The sequence below is a fragment of the Thrips palmi genome, unplaced genomic scaffold, assembly GCF_012932325.1.
Source record: "Thrips palmi isolate BJ-2018 unplaced genomic scaffold, TpBJ-2018v1 HiC_scaffold_10, whole genome shotgun sequence".
Classification (NCBI taxonomy): domain Eukaryota; kingdom Metazoa; phylum Arthropoda; class Insecta; order Thysanoptera; family Thripidae; genus Thrips; species Thrips palmi.
Genome location: NW_023144621.1, coordinates 2094347 through 2117703, shown reverse-complemented (window position 1 = coordinate 2117703; position 23357 = coordinate 2094347). Strand labels below are relative to the sequence as shown.

General features: G+C 43.2%; 2 protein-coding genes across 33 annotated transcripts in view; both read right to left on the bottom strand.

Annotated features, from left to right (window-relative positions):
• Positions 1 to 23357, bottom strand: part of LOC117654295 (gastrula zinc finger protein XlCGF49.1-like) — a 346548-nt gene that overhangs the window by 289848 nt on the left and 33343 nt on the right. The gene's annotated exons all lie outside the window — the stretch shown is intronic.
• Positions 1 to 23357, bottom strand: part of LOC117654273 — a 32806-nt gene that overhangs the window by 2421 nt on the left and 7028 nt on the right. For 3 of the 17 annotated variants that reach the window (XM_034400741.1, XM_034400742.1, XM_034400740.1), the window contains 5 exons: positions 3305 to 3394; positions 2294 to 2389; positions 2025 to 2159; positions 1432 to 1608; positions 512 to 781 (listed from right to left, as the gene is read on the bottom strand). In XM_034400741.1, the coding sequence (XP_034256632.1) occupies positions 512 to 781; positions 1432 to 1608; positions 2025 to 2159; positions 2294 to 2389; positions 3305 to 3394 (768 nt within the window). Of the gene's footprint in view, positions 1 to 511; positions 782 to 1431; positions 1609 to 2024; positions 2160 to 2293; positions 2390 to 3304; positions 3395 to 3477; positions 3539 to 4256; positions 4326 to 4417; positions 4467 to 5019; positions 5076 to 6382; positions 6474 to 6664; positions 6684 to 6827; positions 6961 to 7143; positions 7316 to 7368; positions 7453 to 9291; positions 9385 to 9808; positions 9857 to 16309; positions 16426 to 23357 lie in introns of those variants that run through there. The other 14 variants (XM_034400743.1, XM_034400749.1, XM_034400744.1 and 11 more) reach the window with 14 other exon arrangements.

The window sequence follows — 23357 nt, the reverse complement described above, 5'->3', positions numbered from 1 at the left end:
AAAGGGTAGGGGACTTCAGCAACAGTGTACATGCCACGTTGAAGCCAGGCTGAGTGCACATACCAGGTTGACTCCAGCGTGGAGTGTACATGCCAGGTTGACTCCAGCGTGGAGTGTACATGCCAGGTTGACTCCAGCGTGGAGTGTACATGCCAGGTTAACTCCAGCGTGGAGTGTATATGCTAGGTTGACTCCAAGTGGAGTGTGTCGACACTTGAGTTTGCAGAGTACTGCACTGCGAGAAAAAGTGTGGATAGTGCAACAAAAGTAACAACAAAAACTGTACAATAAAAGTACAACAGGGATTGTTAAAAGTACAACGAAAATTGTACAATCCACAACGAGGCCTGGACTGCACAGCACTCGTCATGCCGATTCCATTGTACTTTGTACAACAATTGTTGTACTTAAAAAGTACAATAAATGCCTGATAACAAATTTGCCAGCAATTTGTGTACTTTTGTTGTGGTTATATCTAGCAGTGTGTCGTGAGTATTTAAAATTTGCTCACATAGGTACCGCATTGGAGCTTCGTGACCGTGCCGTTTCCCACGGAGTCGTCGGGCAGCGTGGGTACGTCGTAGTTGAGAAACTGTTTCTCCCATTTAGGGTGTGCTAGTTTGTACAGTACAGTGAGCGCCTTGAGGTGCGGCAGCTCCAGAGTCAGCTTCAAGACGTCCTCGGTGGGGTTCACGAGGGACAGCTCCTCCAGGTTGTCCCTTTGACGGGTGATGTAACTGGATGACCACTTCAGACGGCCATTCAGGTCTGCGCATCGGACCTGATCAACATTAAACAACATAAGAAAATCAAATTGTTAATTAACATTTTTTTTTACATTTTACTTGGCCCGTTTAGAGACATTAATGGTGTATATACTCTGAAAAACTGAGAAACTGGTGTTTTGGGCATTACAAACAAAAGCAGCTTGTATTGTAGTACTACGTCACCACGTCTTTTGAACGCACAAAAGCTTAGAAAGAAAATACTTCGTAAATTTACGCACTATTCGCATAACAAGCTGAAATCGTGCGCGCAGTAACACACACCATAAATACTTTTTCAGACCTTTTTCACGTGCATCATCGAAATGCCTCATTGGATGCTACAGCAAAATATTTGTTTTAAAAAATTGTTGTAAAAAGTTTGATTTTTCACATGGTAACGGCCGTCTGTATCATTCATGCAAGTCTTTTTCATTCAGCACTGGAAAAACAAATTCTCCTTATTTTGATTTTTAGACCCAGAGAAAAATAAAAAAAAATGATTATTTTAGACCTAGGTCCAAACAGAAAATTCGTAAAGAATTTGAAAGAACGATCACAAAGTGCTACTGCCCCCTTAAGAGATCTTTGCCCTAGCAGCTGTACTTTACAAGTTACCCTTTGTATGTTGTTGGCTAGCCCGATGACATGACTGTTGAGCTCTTACCTGACACTTGGATTGAGTGTTGATAGCTTTCTTTGCTGCAGGCTTCATGCCGAAGTGACAAATGACCCTTGCGAGGCGGGGCGCAAACCTGATGACTCGAGCAAAGTGTTGGGCATCCGTGTGCCAACTGCGGCTGTGGGAACGGTAGGACAGGCTGCGATGTGCCCACACGAAAGGCTGTAACAAAAAACGAGAAGCAACTTCAACTCTAAATTTCCACTGACATTTTTCTTTTGTCCACACTTCATGGACAAATATTTTATCTGCGGCTTATGGTGATAAAAATATCAATCGAATACATTGGTTACTTTTCTCAGAATGATCATTTTTCGAAACCTCTGCATTTTCACTGGTGTGCCCCCTTAAGGCATTATTGTGTCACATCATAAGTACCTTATGACGTTGAAATTTCTTTTCAGAATAGTATATGGAACTGACGAAGCAAGGGGGATGAGTCCGAGGGAAGAGAGGTAGCCGGTTCCGTCCCCATCTTACATTACTGATCAAGTTTTTTCCTCCATACAAAGAAGAAAATACTTGGTGAGATCTGATTAAAGTTGTGTCGAAAATGGGCTCCGAAGATCATGACTCACCATTTTAGCTGCAGAACGCCAAGCAAAACATGTCTGCCCGACCGACACGACGCCCGAGTTGGACAGATACTTCAGGACCTGCACGACGACGTCCGCCGGCAGCGTGTGCCAGTTGCTACCGCTCCACTGGGAAAGCTGCAGACATGGGCAAAACATGTAAAAGAGCCCATTAGTATAACTAAGGCATCCATGATGTGCCCTAATAAGGTTCACGCCAAAGTGTGAGACCGTCTTCCACTTGAAGTGGCGGTGCGACGTCTCAGACCTACCTCATTGGACCCCAAACGTTCCAGCCGTACTACTGGGACAGAAGGCCCTAGCTTGGGATCACCGCATTCCACGAAGACCTTTGAACTGTGCTGTAACTGTTGAAGAACAAGGTAAAGCAATCGGGCGTAATTGACAAACTCATACATACAATGCATTCGGGTTCACGCAAGTTCACTACACCCTGAAGCATGTGCCTGGCATGTACGTTCACTTTAGATGGATCATGTCTATCACCCTGGCATGTGCACTGTTGCTGAGTTCCCTTGCGCATGTACGGTATAGCAACAGATGACATGCGCCACCTTCAGAGTACCCGAACAGGCACACTCTAGGTGAAGTACATAAGGAGGCATGAGGCAAACTAAAGCGTGCTGTGTGTACTCTTCAGTTCAAAGAGTTTGCACTCCAAATAGGACCACTGGTAGGCAACGAATGTGACGTCATATTCGTTGCAGTGTGAATTTTGTCACGTTCGTTTGAATACATGATGTCACATTCGTTTGAACGTGACTCGGTTATTTTCAAACGAATGTGACATAATATTCAAACGAATATGATGTCACATTCGTTGATAACCAGTGACGAAGCAGAACAAACGGACAACTCGATTTTTGACATTTCAGAGGAGAAGCAAAACACGATTTGCACTGCAATCTAATCCTTAACCAATGAATTTCTTTTACCTATGCGAAAATAGATAAAACTGCCAGAATCTGATTACTGCGTACCTAATCCTATGTCGTGAGCAGAATTTGAGAGAAACGACTAGAAGTTAGCGCAAACATCCATAACCGAGTCCATAACTCAGAAACTTAAATGAGGTTGGGCCCCACTCGTCATGTATGAGTTAAGGCAATAGAAAGGAACTTTTTCCCGAAAATTGAGACATCTGACACAAGTATTTTAAAAAAATGTTGGTCACTAGTGTTATTTTACAATAACCTCTCTCTCTCTCTCTCTCTCGCGCTCCGTACACAGTGAGGTGGGCCTCTCGGCAGCAAAGAACTTACCTCTCTGGACTCCAAACGAACCAGCCGCACGACGGGAACAGACGGTCCTAGCTTGGGATCTGAGCACTCCATGATGTCCTCCCCACAGTGCTGAAACACATGTAAAATGAGAAGTTACGGCGGTAAGACCTTTACCTTCGGAAAAGCTGTTAAAGTACACTCCAATATCCTACTGAGCTTTTTCTTCGTACTACGAACAAATATCTCTGCATTATGACCGATTTGTGTCGTAAAGTACACGGCAAAACCAACGTCCGGGTTTCCCAGGCGCACCCTGGAAAAATGCCCTGTTTTTCCAGGGTGCGCCTGGGAAACCCGGACGTTGGTTTTGCCGTGTACTGAGATTTAGCTTAGAATTATGACTGTACGGCATTTCTCAGCAGAAAATTGGGAGTGTAAATGCAAGAAGTCCACGAAGAGCCGCTTCGTATAAAGAATATAGATCAAAAGACATAGTAAGATGGGCTCGGGGATGTTTTTCGCAGGACGTACTCGACGATTTTGGACCAAACGTCAACACAAGACACATTTGCCAGAACCTAACCTCTCCCAGGATCTAAAAGAGCAGGTCAGCACTCAGGCGAGCCTGGGGTTAAGAACAAGAGGAAAAAAGGCACCGACACCTGAATCAGAAATCAGCCTCGCACGGAATTTGGCTGTTATCATACAGTGAAATTTCTTAGAAACGATACCACGGAGATCTGGAACGAAAATTGAGCAGAAATTTCGAGAATCAAAGTATGCGACGTTAATAAGAACGAGCATCATCGCCGTCTGCCGTCTCCGCAGAACTGTACTGTAATAAAAATTCTGGTTTTGATTTATTCGACTTCTTGACTTCCGGTCTAGCTCTTATCCGGTCTACTCTGTTTTGATTAAACAAAACCGAAGCAAACACTGCCAGTAAAAGTTTTACTGCCTGTTTCCGGCTGTTGTTCTTCCACTCTCATACCGGAAACGTGCCATCACAAAGAAATGTGACAAGATTCCACGTTCCTCTGAGCATTGTGCCAAATTCGTTTGGATGTGGATCAGCTACAAAGTAACTTTAGGAGCCGTTCAAGAACGACGTCACACTTTTTTGAAGATGATACCATCACACTTTAAACGTACCCAAAACTACAAGACACATGAAGGTGTCGTCAGCTAGCTTTTACTCCCGAAAGTCGAAACCAAGCGCGTATCAGGGTGCTGGCTTCCGGGCGGGATCGGGAATGTCGCATGGCTCGCAGTCTGCGCGGAACATTGACAATCACTCCCCGGGCACAGCGCACGGAACAGCAACAATGCCTCACGGCTCGGCACGGCTCAGCGCACTCGGGGCGCGGCGCGGCAGGCCGCAGCTCGGCTCGCACCAACACTGTCCAGCTCGCTTAGGTCTATGTATTTGATTGGTCTATCTTTTATGTTTCATACACAATTTATATACTATTATTGGAATAAGCCCATACCAGGACCTACTAGAAGAAAACCAAACGAGCATCATCTGCTTTCATTGACGAAGAAGGAAATCGTTTGCAAGACAAACGATTGTCTTTGTAATGCAAAGGAAAAATTCTTCGTAGCCTACGAATAACTTCTTTGCAGCCTGCGAATGATTTTTCCTTTGTATTACAAAGAAAATCGTTTGTAGTGTAACAAACGATTTCCTTCGCAGACTTCGCAGACCGCCGTCTTTTTCTTATTTCAAAGAGCAGTTCTTTCTAGGAATTAACCTGTGAAGATGAAGACGATAGAATCTTCCGTCACAGTTTAAGGTTTACTGATAGAATCCTTGTTCACTAGGGAAAACACGTAGAACAAAAGTAAGAACCAAATCCGCTACTGCGCAGACGTCCCCCCCTCGACTCTGAGCTGGCGTCTGGGCATGCGCAGAAGCGGTTACATTTTTCTTACTTTTTTAGGCACGAAGTAGCCTTATAGTATACCCAGGACTCAGCCGGCTCGAGATTTGATTTGTGTGGCCCTTTATGCATTTCGGAAGTTTTCTATACGATTTTAATGAGATTTTGCAGACTAGTAGAACTTTGAACGCTGATTCTGATGTTGAAATCTGGTCAAAAATTTGGTGGCCAATTTTGAGAAATTTGCTGTCAAAATCGCCGTTTCCATGGCAAAACTCGACTCGTCAAAGGAAAAAAAAGGGAGTGGGGGGAGCCGAGCCGGGGCGGACCAATAGCGGAGCTTCTTTTTGGGTCTGTACAGCTTACTCCAAAAGCTGAAAAAGCAACGTTCGAAATGAAAAATTTCTTTGACTGCAGGTAGACAAGATGCAACAATAGAATTGGTGCCGGTTCGAACGCAGTTTTTCGGGTAGAACTATCCAATAATACTTCTTGATTGGAGTGTTTTTGGACATGCGCAGTGTTGTTGTTGTGATTCAGTTAGCACTAGGACCACTTCGCTCCACCTCGCGACTTGCAGTGCTCATGTTCCTCGAACAAGACTCACCCGCGTTTCGAAACCATCCCTCCCGAGTTTATGAAGTTTGTCAAACCAACCGTCGTGGTGTTGATACGTTGTAAGGGAGAACTATTACACAGAATTGAAGAAAACATGACTAGAGAACCATAGCCTTTTGAAACAAGCCAAACAATTCAACGTCCACAACAATGGAGGGGCAGTTTTAATGCGCGACTGCTGGCGCTTTCAGCTTCGCGATTTTCGCAAGGGCGCAGACGCCGAGAAAATAGTTGCCAACCCGAGAAAATTAATTTACTGACTTCTTTCTGCTAAGAACATTTTAATCATGATGGACTTCAAAGATGTTCCATTGTCAGAACACTGCGGAATACATTAGCATTGGAATTTTTTGAATTTACCAGCATTTTGATTTCTATTTATTGTCAAGTTTAAATTTCGACGGATGGCACATCGACCACATTGGTACCACTGCCATTGGTAGTCCCCTGAGCCACAACTTCACAACACCACTTCTTTTCTTTCTCCACACTCTTACACAATAATCAAATTGACTTCGTGACTCCTAGGATTTCTTGAAATCGTATTTTTTTTCTTTCACTTCCGGTCTGGGAATCCGTTTAGATGCCTTACTCATTTGCCTTAAAACGTGCGTACCATTCTAGCAACGATTTGTTTAACGTGTGCACTGAAATTAAAAGAGTGCGACATCTCACCAATTTCCAGCGATACAAAATGTATCACCGAAAAAAAAAGATCGCACACAAATGTATCACCGAAAAAGAAAAAGGCCGTGCACAAATGTATCAGCGAAAAATTAAGTCGTTCACGAATGTATCACCGAAAAATAGGTCACTTTCATCACCGAAAAAAGGTCAGACATCAGCGAGATAGGGTATTCCGGAGCATATATTTCTCATAAAAACTGCCATTTCTTACTTCCGTTTTAGTTCTTCTTCATCCGGGCCAGAGCTGCTCCGAAATACACTATTAGCCGTTGTTTTCCTGAAGAAGAATTATCCTTTTACGGTGTTACAGTTGTGTTCGAACTTTTTCCGGTGATACATTCGTGAACGACCTTTTAATCGGTGGATACACTCACCTCTCAGAGTAAGATGTATAACTAATAGCGTTCTTCGGAGAAGTGCTGGACCGGAAGTTGAAAAGAAATCAAGAAGAACAAGGTATGCGAAATTTGGTGAGAATGAGCGTCTGCCTCGCCGTTCTGCCGCTTCCGCAGATTCTCATACAAGTCCGGCGTTTGTTCCTCTTGATTTCATCTCCACTTCCGGTCCAGCTCTTCTCCGCAGCACCATTGATTTCAGTGTGACCGCTGTCGACAAGGACTCAAAGAGAGCATTCCGAAGCGGCTCTGGCCCGGAAATAAGAAATGCCAAATACAAATCAGCTGAAATAACCTCAAGCAAAAGAAATCTTGGAACCTCACTCCAGATCGAATGACGCTAATTTCGCGCGGAAGGGTGTTGCACACCAGAAACTTAGGTGAAACTTCAAAGCCACTTCAGTGCATCCGCGCGTTTGTGGTCGTGGCGGGACCTCTGCGCACTGAAAGTGACTTGGAAATTTCTCATGGGAAACGGACTTCAGAAGGTTGTTTGAAAACAAACAAGTGGACAACTTACGGCACGTCGAAGTAGACCCAGACCGGAAGTGAACTATGAAACGAGAAATAGGGTGCTTCGGAGGAAACCTAGACCGGAAGTCAGCGACAAAACGGGAGAAACAGAAGAGCGTCGCGCGGCTGTGTTGAGCGGTGGTGGGGGCCGGAATCGGAGGAGTGGGGGTAGCATGCGCGCGCCGCCTTCACCCCCACTCCGGCGATTCCGGCCCCCACCACCGCTCAGCACGATCGCGCGACGCTCTTCTGTTTCTCCCGTTCTGTCGCTTACTTCCGGTCTGGGTTTTCTCCGAAGTACCCTATTGAGGAAAAAACGATGTCTAGTCAGTGTTTGACGGTGGTGGGGTCTAAGGGTGACCACTTCAACCCCTCAACCGATTGGGGCCCCCACCACTGCCACTCTACAAATCGAAAAGCGTACATTGTATGCACTAACTGGAGCATGCCTGCAAGCACGCTCTAGCGCATGCCTGCCAAGCATGCACTTCTTAAGTGTATACATGCCATGTACACGCTACCTGAAGCATGCATCTAGTGCATAAGGGACAGGGAGTTGCCCGCGCCAGGAAGCGTGTACATGGCATGTATGCACTAATAAGAGCATGCTTGGCAGGCATGCGCTAGCTAGAGCGTGCTTGCAGGCATGCTGCAGTTAGAGCATACAATGTACGCTCTTCGATTTGTAGAGTATGCGGGGCTGCTCTACACCCTCGTCTCACTGACTTCCGAACGGGATCTTTCAGTACCGTAATATATTCAGCTGACAGTTCTGATCTTTCCTCTGAACGAGCAGCAGTTGCCTACTACTAGAGAGGTCTATTGGTCACAGAAAAGCTAGGGACGAAGCTCATCACAACATGTGGCCGCACCGACAGGATACAATTAAAATTAGACTTAAGGTGTTTTAATGAATCCCTCACACTAAATGTTTAAGTACAATTTTGTACGTGGTGATGCATAATTTTAAACTTGTGTGCCGTCGTGCATAAAATTGTGCGTGAATTTGCATAAATTTATGCATTTTCACGCACAATATTATGCAAATTCCCCGCATGCACAAAATCGTGCAAGTGGCACGTGCAAAATTCTACATAAACATTTAGTGTGCTGGACCGGAAGCCTAAGAACAAATGGAAGAACTACTTTTGCTTCAGCGAATGCGCAGACGCCCCCTCCAGTCAGTGGGCGTCTGCGCTGAAGCAGTGTTAGTTCTTACTCTCGTCACTTGAATTTTGACCCAGGGATTCGTTAGGGAATGCCCTTAAAATGCGTAATGCACTTTAAGGGTGTGAGTGAGTGGGTATGAAAAATGGCTTCTAAAAGCGTTACATATTTTATGGACGGCCCCTTAAAATACCCAATTCCGAATGTCTGGGCCGGAACCGAAGCAAAAGAAATCAGGCACACTGTCAGAAAATTCCGAAAAAAAATGGAAAAATCATGGAGTTTTTCCGAAACTTTCGCATGGAGCTCTCCATAAATGCAAATTCTGGGCTTTCTCCGAAAAGTTTCGGAATTCTGAACTAAAATGCATGCTTCAATGTTAGGAAATCACGAAAAAAAATGTTTGTAACCGGTCAAATAAGGTAGGTGTACGCCAGACCTTGTCTTGCCGTAACAGGCTTCGCGATGCTGCGCCAGTATCGAAGGAATGCTTCAGCGAAGCCCTCTTTAAAATATCTGAGAAAAGACATGCATTTTACCTCCCATCAGGACCCAAGTAATGCTTTGAACAACATCTGTTAAAGCCCTGAGAAAATGTCTCCGAAAATAGATGGAAAATGCATGGAGTCTATAAACGTGATTATAGGGTTTTTCTCCATAAAATTTCGGAGCTAATTTCTAACAGTGCATGAGAAATCGGCTATATGGTACCCGATAAGTTTGTAGATTTAGGGGTGCGAAAACCCTTCGAACATACTCACACCGGATCCTGATATTTCTCGAGCTTGGGTTCCGGCCCAGTCCCGGTTGAGTTGGAACACCCTTCTGAAGGCAGAGTCATGCTCGAGGAGGCAACCAGTATTTAATGCCCTGGGACACAGGATTTCTTTACAGGAAAGATTTCCTTTGTTTTTATAAGATTTAGGCCGATATTTCGCCTAAAATATGCTTGTTTTTTGTCTCTTAGGAGGGAAGGTATCTGATTTCCACAGACTTCGAACCCCCACGTGAGCACAGGATTTCACGAGTGGTTGGCCCCTCGGTGGGTCATTTTCCGCGTGTACCTTAAATAAATTTCTGTGATTCATATTTTAATTGATCCAATACAAACACTGTTTTTCCAAATGCGGAGAACTTAATTTTGATACTTTGTCTCCGCATTTGGTCATGCGGAGTAAATTGTGACACATTTTGTCAAATTGTGACATTTTGTCACGTTCGTTTCAACATGATGTCACGTTTCTGCAATGAGAGTGCAGAGGGAATGTGGAATTGCATACTGTTTGTAATGACATGAGCGTGCGTCGCAGCATTGGAGCTATTACAAGACGTTCCTAACTCGTCCTGGGGCTGAGCAACAAACCAGCAAAAAGGAGTGTGCAAATCTGTTATCCATAATGACTAACACAGTGTCAAATTCAAACTGTTTTACCTTTCATAGTAAGACTGTTACTTACACAACATTCATCATGAACTATTTCCAAAGAAACAATCAATTAGCCTCCTCGATCTCTCAACTGTGGATATATTCAGCTTCATCTCGTGTAATCTGGACCACAAGAGGTATGTGTAGTCTGGTTATCAACACATTTTCAAGCAGTGATTACCAAGGTCATTTGAATTCAAACCTTTTCTGGCTAATAAACTCAATAAATTGTGTGTTGGTCAGAAGTAAAGAGTGTCCGCAGCAGGACATTCAGAGATATTTGAATCCGTACTTCGAATGCGGATTTACTTGGTCTCTGCACTTGTTAATGCGGTGAATCTTGTCTCCGCTTGGCTGATGCGGTGTAGTTCTAGCAACATTTCCTCTCCGCCTATCCTCATGCGGAGATCATGTCACTCCGCTTTTTAAGTGCAGAGTTCTCCGCATTTGGAAAAACAGTAAATGCTTTGTCCTTGAATGCGTTTTTCGAGCCTTTCCCCTTTTTTCCCTTAATTTTTTTCGCTCGATCGTTGTTCTATGACGTCCAGCCTCTCGTGTCAGATGTATCAGTTGGTGCCGCAGCGCATGGTCATCGAGTTTACGAATGGCGGATTGGAGGGGCTCCAGTCATGACCGCTCTTAAATTGTTTCAGTAGGGAAAGAACCGAGGGGGCAAAAACTCGCGCAATCATGTGTACACGGCCCCCGAAATCACATGCGAATCATTGAGAATCACGCGAAATCAAGCAATCCGAAATCAACCAAAATCACTAAATTCGACCGAAATCAGGCAGAATCACACGAAACCAGGCAAAATCAGTCCGAAATCATTTCTTTCCGAACACAATCACACACAATCACGATCAACATCACCCTGGTGCGTCGCGAAATAAGGCGAATCAGCCATGAAATCATTGCGTTTTCCGAATCATGTGTACACGAAAATCCCGAGTTTTTGCCCCCACGGAAAGAACGTCACCCTTTGGGAGGGTTAAGGTACGTTGGCTTAACAAAACAGGTGTAAATGTTGAAGTTATAGAAGGTGAACCTGACCAAACAAAATTATTTTGCTGTGGAGAGAGAGAAAAAAGACGAAATAAGTAAAAGGAGTCTGCCGTAAAATAAGCCGACTGTAAATGCTCCCGTAAGAACACACGTGATGGAAACCTTACGTTACCTAAATTCGTTACGTTATTGCCGGCCGAAAACGAGCGTAAACCCGGCTAAATTTTCTAGTTTCGATTTTCTAACCTAATTGTCCAGTCCCCTCAACGGGTAGTACTGTAAACCGGGGTAACTTGAGACAGCAAGGGTAACTTGAGACACTTCTGCTTTTCCACCTTTTTGGAGCTGCCACCTGGCTCAGCACATTCGGAGGTCGAAACTGCCCCAGCACTTTTTTTTATACATGTTTGGAAAGACGATTAAGCGTATGAACGGTGGGTTAGGACCAAGCTGGTCAGTTCTGTAACGATTTTTAAATTTTAGTAAATTTAACAATTTTAGAGAAGTGTTACAAGTCTCCCTTGGTACTCGAAACACGTCTTGCTGAGACCCAAATGACCATAGTATCTTTCAACCCCAGTATTTCAACATTCTAAATGCAGCATCGGTTTTGAAGGAAACCCATCATTCATCGGGTAATACTGACTTTTATAGAAAATGGTAACTGTGTGGGGTAACTTGAGATACCAAATTTTATTGAATTTGACGGAAGTTGCACTGCAAGAAAAAGTGTGAATAGTACAACAAATGTACAACAAAAACTGTACAATAAAAGTACAACAGGGATTGTAGAAAGTACAACGAGAATTGTACAAACCACAACGACGCCTGCTCTGCCCATCACTCGTCATGCCGGTTTCATTGTACTTTGTACAACAATTGTTGTACTTCGAAAGTACAATAAAAACCTGATAAAAAATTTGCCAGAAATTTGTGTACTCTTGTTGTGGTTATTTCCTGCAGTGTGAGTGGCGTAACATGACACTGGCACCTCCTTGTACTAAAGGGTGGTTTAAAGTAACGGACCATCCGTTCTAAGATCAAAACTAAGCCGCATTTGATCGGGAATCACTTTTTTAGACAGTGTAGAGGGTCCCAAGTGGATATGCAGCTTAAAGTTAGAGTGTTATCTCAACCACACACGGACCAGATGAGACATAATAAATCTTGAAGTCTCAAAAGATGGGGAATTTAATTACCTTTTCAACGATCTTAATGTCATTGAAATCGGACAACTTATAGCCCAAGAACCGTCGATTTTTTGAAGAAAAATAATTGTAAAAACTGTTAAAGGATTTTGAGTAAATTTTAAAAATTGACTAAAACTATATACCTTTGCAGGAATGGACTTGTGTACGTAGAAATAAAGAAAAATGTCTTAACAAGTGTCAGGGTTGGATGGGAAATGAGAGAATCGCTGTTCTTAGTTGACAGAGTTGGATGCGAAATGGGAGAATCGTTGCGCTTCTGAAGTGCCGTTATCCCTCATATTACCAAATGTAACCTTGATGAAAAAATCTTAATACAAGGTAGGTTTACGCCAGACTGCGTCTTGTCGTAACAGGCTTCGCGATGTCTCGCGGCCTGTTCCACCAATCCGCGCCTGACGTACCTACCTTGGCCTGCGGCGCTAGCCTGCCTTCGGCAGGCATTAGCTTGTCCGTCGCCGGTTGCTTCTTACTTGTTGCATGGTGGGGGGCTCCGGCCCCCAGACCCCCCTTCATTCTAGATAGAGTTGCTTCATCTACAGATAACACGATCTTGACCCTTGTAACTTTTTAACTCGTCGAAGCTGGGGGGCTCCGCCCCCCAGACCCCCCTTTCTTCAAGACAGAATTAATCTGCCTCCAGGAAACTCGATTTTTCGCCGTATTTAAGGTGTTTTTCGCCTATAAAAACAGAACCACGTGAGCTAGGATAGTGAAATTTCGCGTGTGCCGAGCCAAGAACATACCTAACAAGCCCGCAAAATCTCAGTCAGATCGGCCGAGCCGTTCAGGAGGAGTAGTGTACACACACAGTCACACACACAGACAGACAGACAGAAAAAGTTTTTCAACCCCACTGGAGTAACAGGCTTCGCTATCGCTCAGCCAATAAGGATCAAAAATCTTCGTATATATTCCACAAGTAGTACTTTTCATTGAAAATAAGTTAAATGTCTCAGAAAATCAATATGGACTGACAAAAACCCCACTTCCGTGAAAAAGCAAAGTAAAAGCTGGGTGTGTCTCAAGTTACCCCAAATGACGGGGTAACTTTGAGACAACTGATCCAGGAAGCGGAAGAAGGGGATAACTCAATTTTGGCCATTTTTCAGGAGAAACAAAAAACTGTTAGCAGGGAAAATTAAAACAAAACAAATGAATGTTGCACATGTTAATAATTTCAAAAAGCGTTAGTAAAATTTTGGAAAAAAAATCAAAAGTGTAAGGTCACTCCGTAGAGGATTTCTGCGACTTATCACTTTCCGTTGAAATGGAAAACAGAGTCAGCTCACCTTATATTTCCTAGACAAAGAGGAATTTGGAGACAAGTCAAGTGGAACAATAGTCTGCATAAAGTGTATGTTACTCTGGTGTATTTTTTGGACTTAGCTCTTTTTTCCAAATTGAAATTTAAAATTTGGGGGGGGGGTTAAGTTGAGTTGATTCTTTTTACACTAGATTCATAAAAACACAAGTTGAGTTATATCCTTTTGCCAATTTGTCAAACGGACTCATGTAGACCAAGGTTGAGTTATCTCTATTTTCCAATGAAATTTGGACTGTAAAAGGGGTTAACTTGAGTTATACCCTTTTTCCAAGTGGATTTTCTCCTAAACTGCTTGGAATTCAGTCAAATAATTTGGTGTAATGATGTAAACCATTCTAAGGCACAATAATAAAATAAAAACTCAATTTGGGGATAAGTCAAGTTATTCCCTTCTTCCGCTTCCTGGATCAACTAAGAGGCCCAATACTCTCATTTAAGGAGACCCCCAAAAAATTCGTGGGGTCCAAACCGAATGTAATCACACTGCAAATCCAAGTGTAGGACAGGTCGACACTTTAAAGCGTAGACCAGTTTGTCCTACGCTTGCAAGTGTCGACCAGTTGTGTCCGACGCTTCGAAGTGTCGACCACACTGTGTCCGACGCCTGCATGTGTAGGACACTGTTTGTCCTACGGCAAATTACACTGAGTTTCCCATTGTGACCCCACACTTCAGCTGTCGGACATTCTGTGGTCGACACTTGCAGGTGTCGGACAGTGTGTGGTCGACACTTCAAAGCGTCGGACACTACTGGTCGACACTTGCAAGCGTAGGACAAACTGGTCTACGCTTTAAAGTGTCGACCTGTCCTACACTTGGATTTGCAGTGCATGTGAAATTAAACATAGTTGGGATTCGGGTTGGTGAGAGAAGTTTTGTGGACACACGGTCCAAAAAACGTGAAATATTGTCTCAAGTTACCCCGGTTTACGGTTCACACTTCCAAATGCATACTTGGAAAGTACACAATCATAAACGTATGCTTGGCGCCGTTTAACTCCCTGACAAGCATAGGCGTTTGTATGTGTGTACTAAGTAGGCAGTTAGGCTTGTTCTGTCGGTTATTTCACATTTGAATCCAATATCCAATCGTTGAGAGTTTGTGACTGGACTACATTCTGCAACTTAATTTGCAGTCAGGCTCAACTGGGCGTGATTAGGCCAGATGTCCTTTAACCAAGACTCTGTTTTTCTGGCTGTAGGTTCGTTTTAGCTCAAGATGACGGCGGTGAAAATAGCTCCATTGACGCTGTCCTCATTTATGATTGTTTTCAACGTTTGCGGGATGAAGTCAGAACCCTTAGCGGTAAGAAAACATGCCGGTTCACTTGCGTGTTACTCTTTCCTTGAAATTCGAGACATGGCCCCGTTAGTCAGCATCGGGTCAGCATTCACTGTCTGGTCTAGCATTTCAATTTCGTATTATTTGTATTTACATTCGATTCGGAAGACAAACCGTGAAAATCAGAAGGGGGTGCCTTAGTTATACTGTCAATAGATTTGAATGGCACTCAAGGTGGTACTGAAGTCCCTTGAAAATAGAACCAAGACGTCGCCTTGGATTTCAAGACGGCGGGCTTGAAGTGGAGAGCAGTTCTGTGAATGGGCAGCCGGCGCAGAAGGGACCGCACGCAGACGCAGTTTCCTGTTATTTTAAATTCCGGTTTCAGATATGAGAAACTGCCTTCACTAACTTCGAGTCGACAGATGCTTCTCTCTTCGTGTAGTAATGTTGCCCTTCACTCTCATTCCAGGAACGTGACATCACGTTGAAACTACTGTGACGAAAATGTCATGTTCCTTTGAATATTGTGCCACATTCGTTTAGATGTGAATAAGCCACAATGTAGATTATTCACCTTCAAACGAATGTGGCACAATGCTCAAAGGAACGTGACAGTTTGTCATTTATTTGTCACATTTCTGGAATGAGAGTGTCGTCAATAATGAGGTGATGTCAGTACTGTTGATTTGATTTCTTTGGTGGCAGGGCCCGTTCGACGTCGTTTTTGAGTCGGTGGAGATGTGCCCGCCGGAGAAACAAAGTATGCCGTTCTTTTTTCATTTCCGGCCGAGCCGAGACCGCAGTAGGCCTCTGCTGAGATACGGTGCAATGAACATGACCATTTCCTACATCTACGACGATAACAAAGACGTACGTGCGCGTGTGAGTGAAGGGCCAGCTTGCCATGTTGAATAACATTCAAATACAATCATCGTTCCAAAAAAGTAATCTCGCCAGGTGATGTTGCCGGCGCCAGTTCCGGTTTTGTTCTTAATCTTGTTCTTCGATCGGTGACGAGCAGAATGCTTTATTAAATATCTACAAAGTATGATTCTTCCTGAACACACTCTTTAAGTTAAATTCCACAACGTTCTCCTATTCTCACTCAAGGAGAACAGGATTGTCACAGAAAGCTCATCGTGAGCTTATTGCAGGTCACATGTGACCTCATGTGCTCAAATCGTGGCGAAAATCCATCACCTGCAGCTCACGGTGACCTTTTCGTGACGATTCCGTTCTCCTTGGAAAATGTCCTTCTTGACAGCGTTCTAATTAAAATCAAGGTTATTTCAAGTAATAAAATTAGACTACCGCACCGGGAAAACATGGGCATTAAAACCACGCAGTAAAGGGCTTAATAAGGTTTTGCCTTGCGAAGGGGATTAAAGTTTTGCTTAGTCGTACATCTCTTCACGATCATTCAAAGGGCACTGAACATCACATCCAAGAGCGAGAGTCGGTTACGCGTCGTAATTGTTTTAATGCGTTTGTTTCACCAGTGCGGCAAGAATACGATAACAGTTACCGTACCGCGTTTCGGCCGGCGACGGACAATGCAGTGGCCGAAACGATTCTTCTCCTCACGGTGCTCGGCTTGGTGTTCCCGATCATGCCGTCGACAAGCGCGATATGTCCTCGTAGGAAAATCGTCGCCCGACGTTGAAATCATGGACCTAATTGTCGGAGCACTTTTGGAGGCTTCAAAAGTGAGCGATTCTCACGTTACGGGGTAGTTTCGTTTCTTCTGACTCCTGTGCCCAAACGAGCGCAGATATCGACATGGGGTTTGTTTCTGATGTTAGGGAGGGCCATTGCCCACTAAACGCACACATTTCGAAAAGTTCACGTTCGTTGGATTGGTCTACGTAGCGTTTGGAATACCCTAAATGTAACTTCCGTGATTGTCCAAAGAGAACATACTCGAACTTTCCGCCCCCAGTGTGGCGGTGTGGTTCGAAAATGCTGCCAACTGTCGATGGGGATTCGAAGCTTGACATGTCTCGAGCTAATTTCAACCGAAGACCAACACGTTAGACTTCTTTCAAAGGTACTTATGCTGCAACGAAAAATGTCCTCCGTGTATTCAATTTCACTACACTAATTTCGAAAAGGCTGGTCTGGACTTCTCCCCAAGCCAAACTTTTAACTTTCCATGACACAAGCCATCAAAGTGGAGTCCCTGGGATATAATTGCATGGGTCACGGAAATCTAAGATGCTGTACACGGTCTCAAAGCGGGCTAGAGCATTATAAAATGGCGTGTATCAACAATTACCTGTAACTTCCGTGGCACCCTTTACCCAATGTTGCAGCAGCACTAGGTGAAAAAATTTTCCGCTGAAATGTCGGGCTTAGAGTATCATTTGACCCTGGAACGACTTTTAAGCCACAGCAAGCCCGAGTCAGCCGTTAAAGCCGATTTTCACACTTTGTAACTTCCGTGATAACGTAATTTCCGTGATCAAAACACCCACTAAAACGTGTGGGAATACCTTATGGCTCATGTTTTTAGGAAGGTAGAACAAGGTCTTTACTATAAATACCCTTGCCATAACTGTAGTATCATCCAGGACCCCAATAATCAGAAAAACTTAATTGGATATTTTTCACTTTCGGCAAATCAGAGACGCCAAAACTACCCCGAAACGTGAGAATCGCTCAAGTGCGGATTTTTCACTCACTAACTGAACCCACGCTAGCCATAACAATTCATAGATTAGCGTGTATGTTTATGTTAGGTATGATCTATGATCTCTTCAAAAGTTAGCCACTGTACGTTTTTCACAGTTTTCAGTACTCATGGGTATGCTTCTTGGTCGGAAAATTAACACTGAGAATGAAAGAGTCATGATCAGAGGAAAATGTAGGTGAGCTAGGAATTCCTTATCGCCCAAATTTTGGTGAGGAAGCCTGCTTGACCCAAATTTGGGCGAGGATACTTCCTCACTCAAATTCGGGTGATGAATTAAAGCTTACCTCGCCCAAAATTGGGCACCGATCAAGGCACTTCCATTCTCAGTAAAAAACATTCCAAATAAGAAACCGTTTAAAAACATTTGAAAAAAATTGAACCGTTTAGCTCATTGTCAGATGTTCGAGTTCCTGTCCAGGTCATGATTGAAATGGCGTCATGGAGTTCTCGCGGCGGCTGGAAGGAGAATGCCATCAAGATGCGCATACCGCACGCGTGCTCAGCGGGCCGCCAGTACATGCCGGCCCTGCACAACCACGTCAAAGCAACCTTGTTCGGCGATACACAATGTCCCTGGAACCCGGTTCGTACCCCTATCAAGCATTACAAGGTAGATTTACGCCAGACCGCGTCTTGTCGTAACAGGCTTCGCGATGTCTCGCTGCCTGTTCCTCCAATCCGCGCCTGGTGCACCTACCTTGGCCTGCGGCGCTAGCCTGCCTTCGGCAGGCAATGCACTCTCAGCCGTTTACTGATTTCTCATTAGCAGACGTATTTCTGTAATAAGCAACCATAATACGTAGTATTTAGTTCTTAAATACTTAAAAATTTCTTTGTAATTTGCAAAGAAAACGGTAATATCAATACAGTAATTGATCCATGAAGCGGAAAAAGGGGATAACTCAATTTTCATCATTTTTCAGGAGAAACAAAAAACTTTTTGCAGGGAAAACTAAAACTAAACAAATGAAATATGCAATTAGAAGTTAGTCAAAAAAGCATCAGTAATAATTATGAAAATTTTTAGAAGTGTCCGATCACTCCGTAGAGGGTTTCTGTGATTTAAATCTTTACGTTAGAATAGACTATGGAACCATGTTCACTTAGTTCTCCCAAACGAGGAGGAATTTAGAGACAATTCAAGTGGAGCTGAGGTCTGCGTAGAGTCTACTTTGCTCTGGTTCATTTTTGGAGTTGGCTCTTTTTTCCAACTAGTGTTCTTAAAAAGAGGGGGAGTTAAGTCTACTTGACTCTTTTTTCATTATAGTCATAAAAATACAAGTTGAGTTATCTCCTTTTGCCAATTTTTTTAATAGAGCCATGTGGACTTTGGCAGAGTTATCTCCATTTTCCAATGAAATTTGGACCGTAACTGGGGTTAAGTTGAGTTGTTCCCTTTTTCCATGTGGATTTTCTCCTAAACTGCTAGGAATTGAGTCAAATAATTTGGTGTAGTGATGTTAACCGTTCTGAGGCACAATAATACATAAAAAAGTCAATTTGGGGATAAGTCAAGTTATTCCCCTCTTCCGCTTCCTGGATCAATTAGTAATTGCTAAGTAAAACTGACAAGAAATACTAAGTATTATGGTTGCTTACAGAAATGCGTCTGCTAATGAGAAATAGTCAGTAAACGGCTGAGAGTGTGCTTGTCCACCGTCGGTTACTTCTATAGAGTTGCTTCATCTACAAATAACACGATCTTGACCCTTGTAACTTTTAAACTTGTCGAGGCTGGGGGGAAATAGGATCCATTTAGTCCAAGATTCGAATCCGTTCCAGTCAAGGACGTTCATTAAGGTTTCATGCGATTTTAGGGCTGACAAAATAACGTTCATTTCAACCTCAACCGGGATTCGAGTCACGTTAGAGTAAGATGCGGACAAAATTGACGAGTGTTGAAGATGTAGGGGACAGGACCTTTATACTCTGCAAACTCAACAGTGTGCCCGGCACACTCTGTTTAGCGGGTACTCACAAGCACTCTGCAAACTCAACAGTGTACTCAGTACACTTTCTTCGGCGTGTGGTCACGAGCACGCTCCCACGAGCGTGTAGGGTCAGTTAGGGTAATAATGAGACAGTTTGAACAATAAGGTTTCCACATCTCTGCAATGGCGAGTTGGAGTGTTTCTAATGCTTTTAAAGGATAGTGTACTCTGTTCCACACCATTTGGCGTCAAATTAAGATCAAAAAGTCATTGAAGTTTGCAGTTGTGTGAAATAAACTATGAAAATTCGGACTTGTATGTTCGGGGTAAGAATGGGACACGCTGGGATAAAAATGGGACAGGGGCTTAGCAGTGGTAAAACAGGCCTCAAAGTTTTCCAAATAGACACCACTTTATAAAATTCGATCCGTCTCAACACGAGGAACAATAAATGTCATCACATGCCACAGGTTCGGTTGAAAAATGAAAAGGCATTGCGCTTCGAAAGAACTTGGGTGCAATTTGACCTTTTGCGACTATTCGTTAATTTCAAAGCCCATTAACTTTTTAAATATCCGTCCAAACCCATAGCATGTGTCGACATTTTTTGTTTGTATTGTCAAGGCCAATCTATTTCCGTTCAGAGATGTCAATTCGAACATCTTTGAAAATTTTCTCCCCAAAGGCCACAATTTGCCATTAACCAAGTGTCCCATTTTTACCCCAGGAGTGTCCCATTCTTCCCCTATGTGGTGTCCCATTTTTACCCCCGGAAAATTCTACAATTGCAAGTAAACGAATGCATTAATGTCAAAATGAGTTGGTGGATCGAAATCCTCGTTCTTTTAGCTTTCCAAACCACTATAATACTTCACTTTTCTGTTTATGGCGGGTTCTGTAGTGTTCTAATTAGATGACCCCTGCGGCAAATTTTTCCAATCTTTAGAATACCCATAAATGCCATGTTCTGCTTGATTTTTAATTCCCATTTCTATGAGCAGTCATTGACGCGCCGTATGAAAAATGGAATACTAGACACCTCAATGAACATTTTAAGCACAAACATGTCATTGTAGGACGTTTTTAAAATGCCAGAACTCGTCAAGATTAGAAAGTGTCCCATTTCCCCCCAAGTTTTCAGTGTCCCATTAATACCCCAACTGACCCTACTCAACTGCATATATTTCCAGGATCTGAGCACGCTCTCGTTAGAGTGTACTCATCTAAGTACACTCTCGTTGGAGTGTGCTTGTGAGTATACACTAAACAGAGTTTGCGGAGCACACTGTGGAGTTTGCAGAGTACACTTCGACAAGAGTGTACTCAGATGAGTACACTCTGACGAGAGCGTGCTCAGATCCTGGAAATATATGCTGTTGAGCACACTCGTGGGAGTGTGCTCGTGAGCACACGCTGAAGAAAGTGTACTAGTCAGTACACGCTGAAGAGAATGTACTTAGTACACTGTTGAGTTTGCAGAGTAGCCACTTTTTTGCAGGAGAGAGAAAGGAGGATTTGTAATCGCGACTGTCAATTGATCCAGGAAGCGGAAGAAGGGAATAACTTGACTTATCCCCAAATTGAGTTTGTATTTTAATATTGTGCCTTAGAATGGTTTCCATCATTACCCCAAAATTATTGACTGAATTCCAAGCGGTTTGGGAGAAAATCCACATGGAAAAGGGTATAACTCAATTAACCCCTTTTACGGTCTAAATTTCATTGGAAAATGGAGATAACTCAACGGAAGTCCACATGAGTCCGTTTGACAAATTGGCAAAAGGATAAACTCAACTTGTATTTTTATAATCTTGTTAAAAAGTTTCAACTCAACTTACCCCCCCCCCCTTAATTTAAATTTAAATTTTGGGAAAAAAAGAGCTAAGTCCAAAAAATACACCAGAGAACATAACTTTATGCAGACTATTGTTCCACTTGACTTGTCCCCAAAACCTCTTTGTTTAGGAAATATAAGGTGAGCTGACTCTTTTTTCCATTTCAACGGAAAGCGTAATTTGCAGAAATCCTCTACGGAGTGCCCTTTACACTTTTTTTTTTTTTTCCAAAATTTACTAATGTTTTTTTCAAATTAAACATGTGAACATTCATTTGTTTTGTTTTAGTTTTCCCTCCTAACAGTTTTTGGTTTCTCCTGGAAAATGGCCAAAATTGAGTTATCCCCTTCTTCCGCTTCCTGGATCAATTACAGGTAAAGGCAGTAAAGGCAACGTGAAGTAAATGTTGTTCAAAATCTACTTTTTAATATTTAATAAAGCACGTCATTTGTTTAGCATGGAACATTTCTGTTAACACAACCTTACGTTAATAAAAGAGGACGCAAGGAGTCTAGGGATTAACTTATATTTCTTCTCTGCAGGAGGCGTACTTCCACCCAAATGTGACCTTGGACGTTCAAATGAAATTACCTGCCATGTTCTATGGAAAGTTTCGCACAGACTTGGTATTCGTGGAACGCAAAACTAAGGAAATCGGGGCTTGTGTACGAGCTGCAGTCAGAATAGTCCCTAAGACCAACTCGAATTGAGAAGAAATGAGACACACGGCACATCTTAACGGCTGCTGCGACTTAGGTAACCAATTAAAGCGAGCTAAAGTCGTGCCGAGCCATCTTGTACTGGCGCAGATACGCACGCACACATGCAGAGGCAAAGTGTTCGAATCCCACTCGGGTGACAGACTCGAGGTAACTTGGGAAAGAATAACTCGGACAGACTCACGATTTATGTTTTCTTAACCCACTGATTTCGGGATCTCAGGTGACATGGAAAAGAATTACCCAGACAGACTCACGACCAATGGTTTCTTAACCCGCTATCACGGGCTGGGCTTCGGTATCGGTCAGCCTTTTATAGGGGGCAATTTGTTACGCAGTGCATAGCTACAATTGATCACATGCGATTAATAAGTATCTAGGTAAAACCCTGGTTTATTGCAGGCCGCAATGCCTCGGATTTGTTGTTAAATTCCAATCCTAATGCGAGTAAAGACATCAAAGCATCTTTGAACGTTCCACTTATCTGCAGAAATAATATTGCAGTATCCGTCAATGCGAGCACAACCTGCAATTTAATTTAAAAAAAAAAGAAACAATGGATGTCATTACTTCACACTGCTAATGCAAGTGTTGGGCAACACTCTTGCTGGCGTTGGACATGACTGGTCGACAGTTTCAATTATGGGACATACACACCTGCAAGTTTGTGCTTGGATCTACACTTGGATTGACACTGCAGATAGTAATCGTAAATTGGGCAACACTAATGGGCAGTATCAGGTGCCAATTTGAGATTTGACAAAGCCTGGGACGACATGAGAAATAACCATGTTGGGGCCACGTTTGGCTGAGCGTGTCCGTGCGGACATAATACAAATCTAATTCTCAACGCTACGACATAAATCTATCATAGCTGATAAATTTCTTCGCAATTTGGACAAATTGGTCATAAGTTACTGAGAACCCTTCACCATGGACTACAGCTTCGCTGTGCCGTCATAGTGCTAAGATTTTGGTTCGTTACAAAGAGCAAGCTCAGTAGAATCATTGGAGTGCACTGGACGCTTTTTTACTGTCTTCAAAGCTACACTGTGCGAAAAAACCACAGTGAATCCCGTTAATTTTTTTGCCGGGATTTACTGAAGTTCAGAACACAGGATTTACCGTGCCTGGCTGCAGTATCTACTGTACCCGGTACAGGAACCGTATCCCCTCCTGTGGTACAGTAAATCCCGTACAAAGTACAGTAGATCCTGTTAAAAAAGTACAGTAAATCCTGTACTCTGAACTACAGTGACAGCTGCACTAATCACTACAGGATTTACTGTGATTTTTTCCCACAGTGTAGCGGGCGAACTGCAAGAGCTACAACGGGAAGATTTTGTGCTAACATTCCAGAATCATGTGGGTTTGGCGAAAATAAGATAAAAATATCTGGGA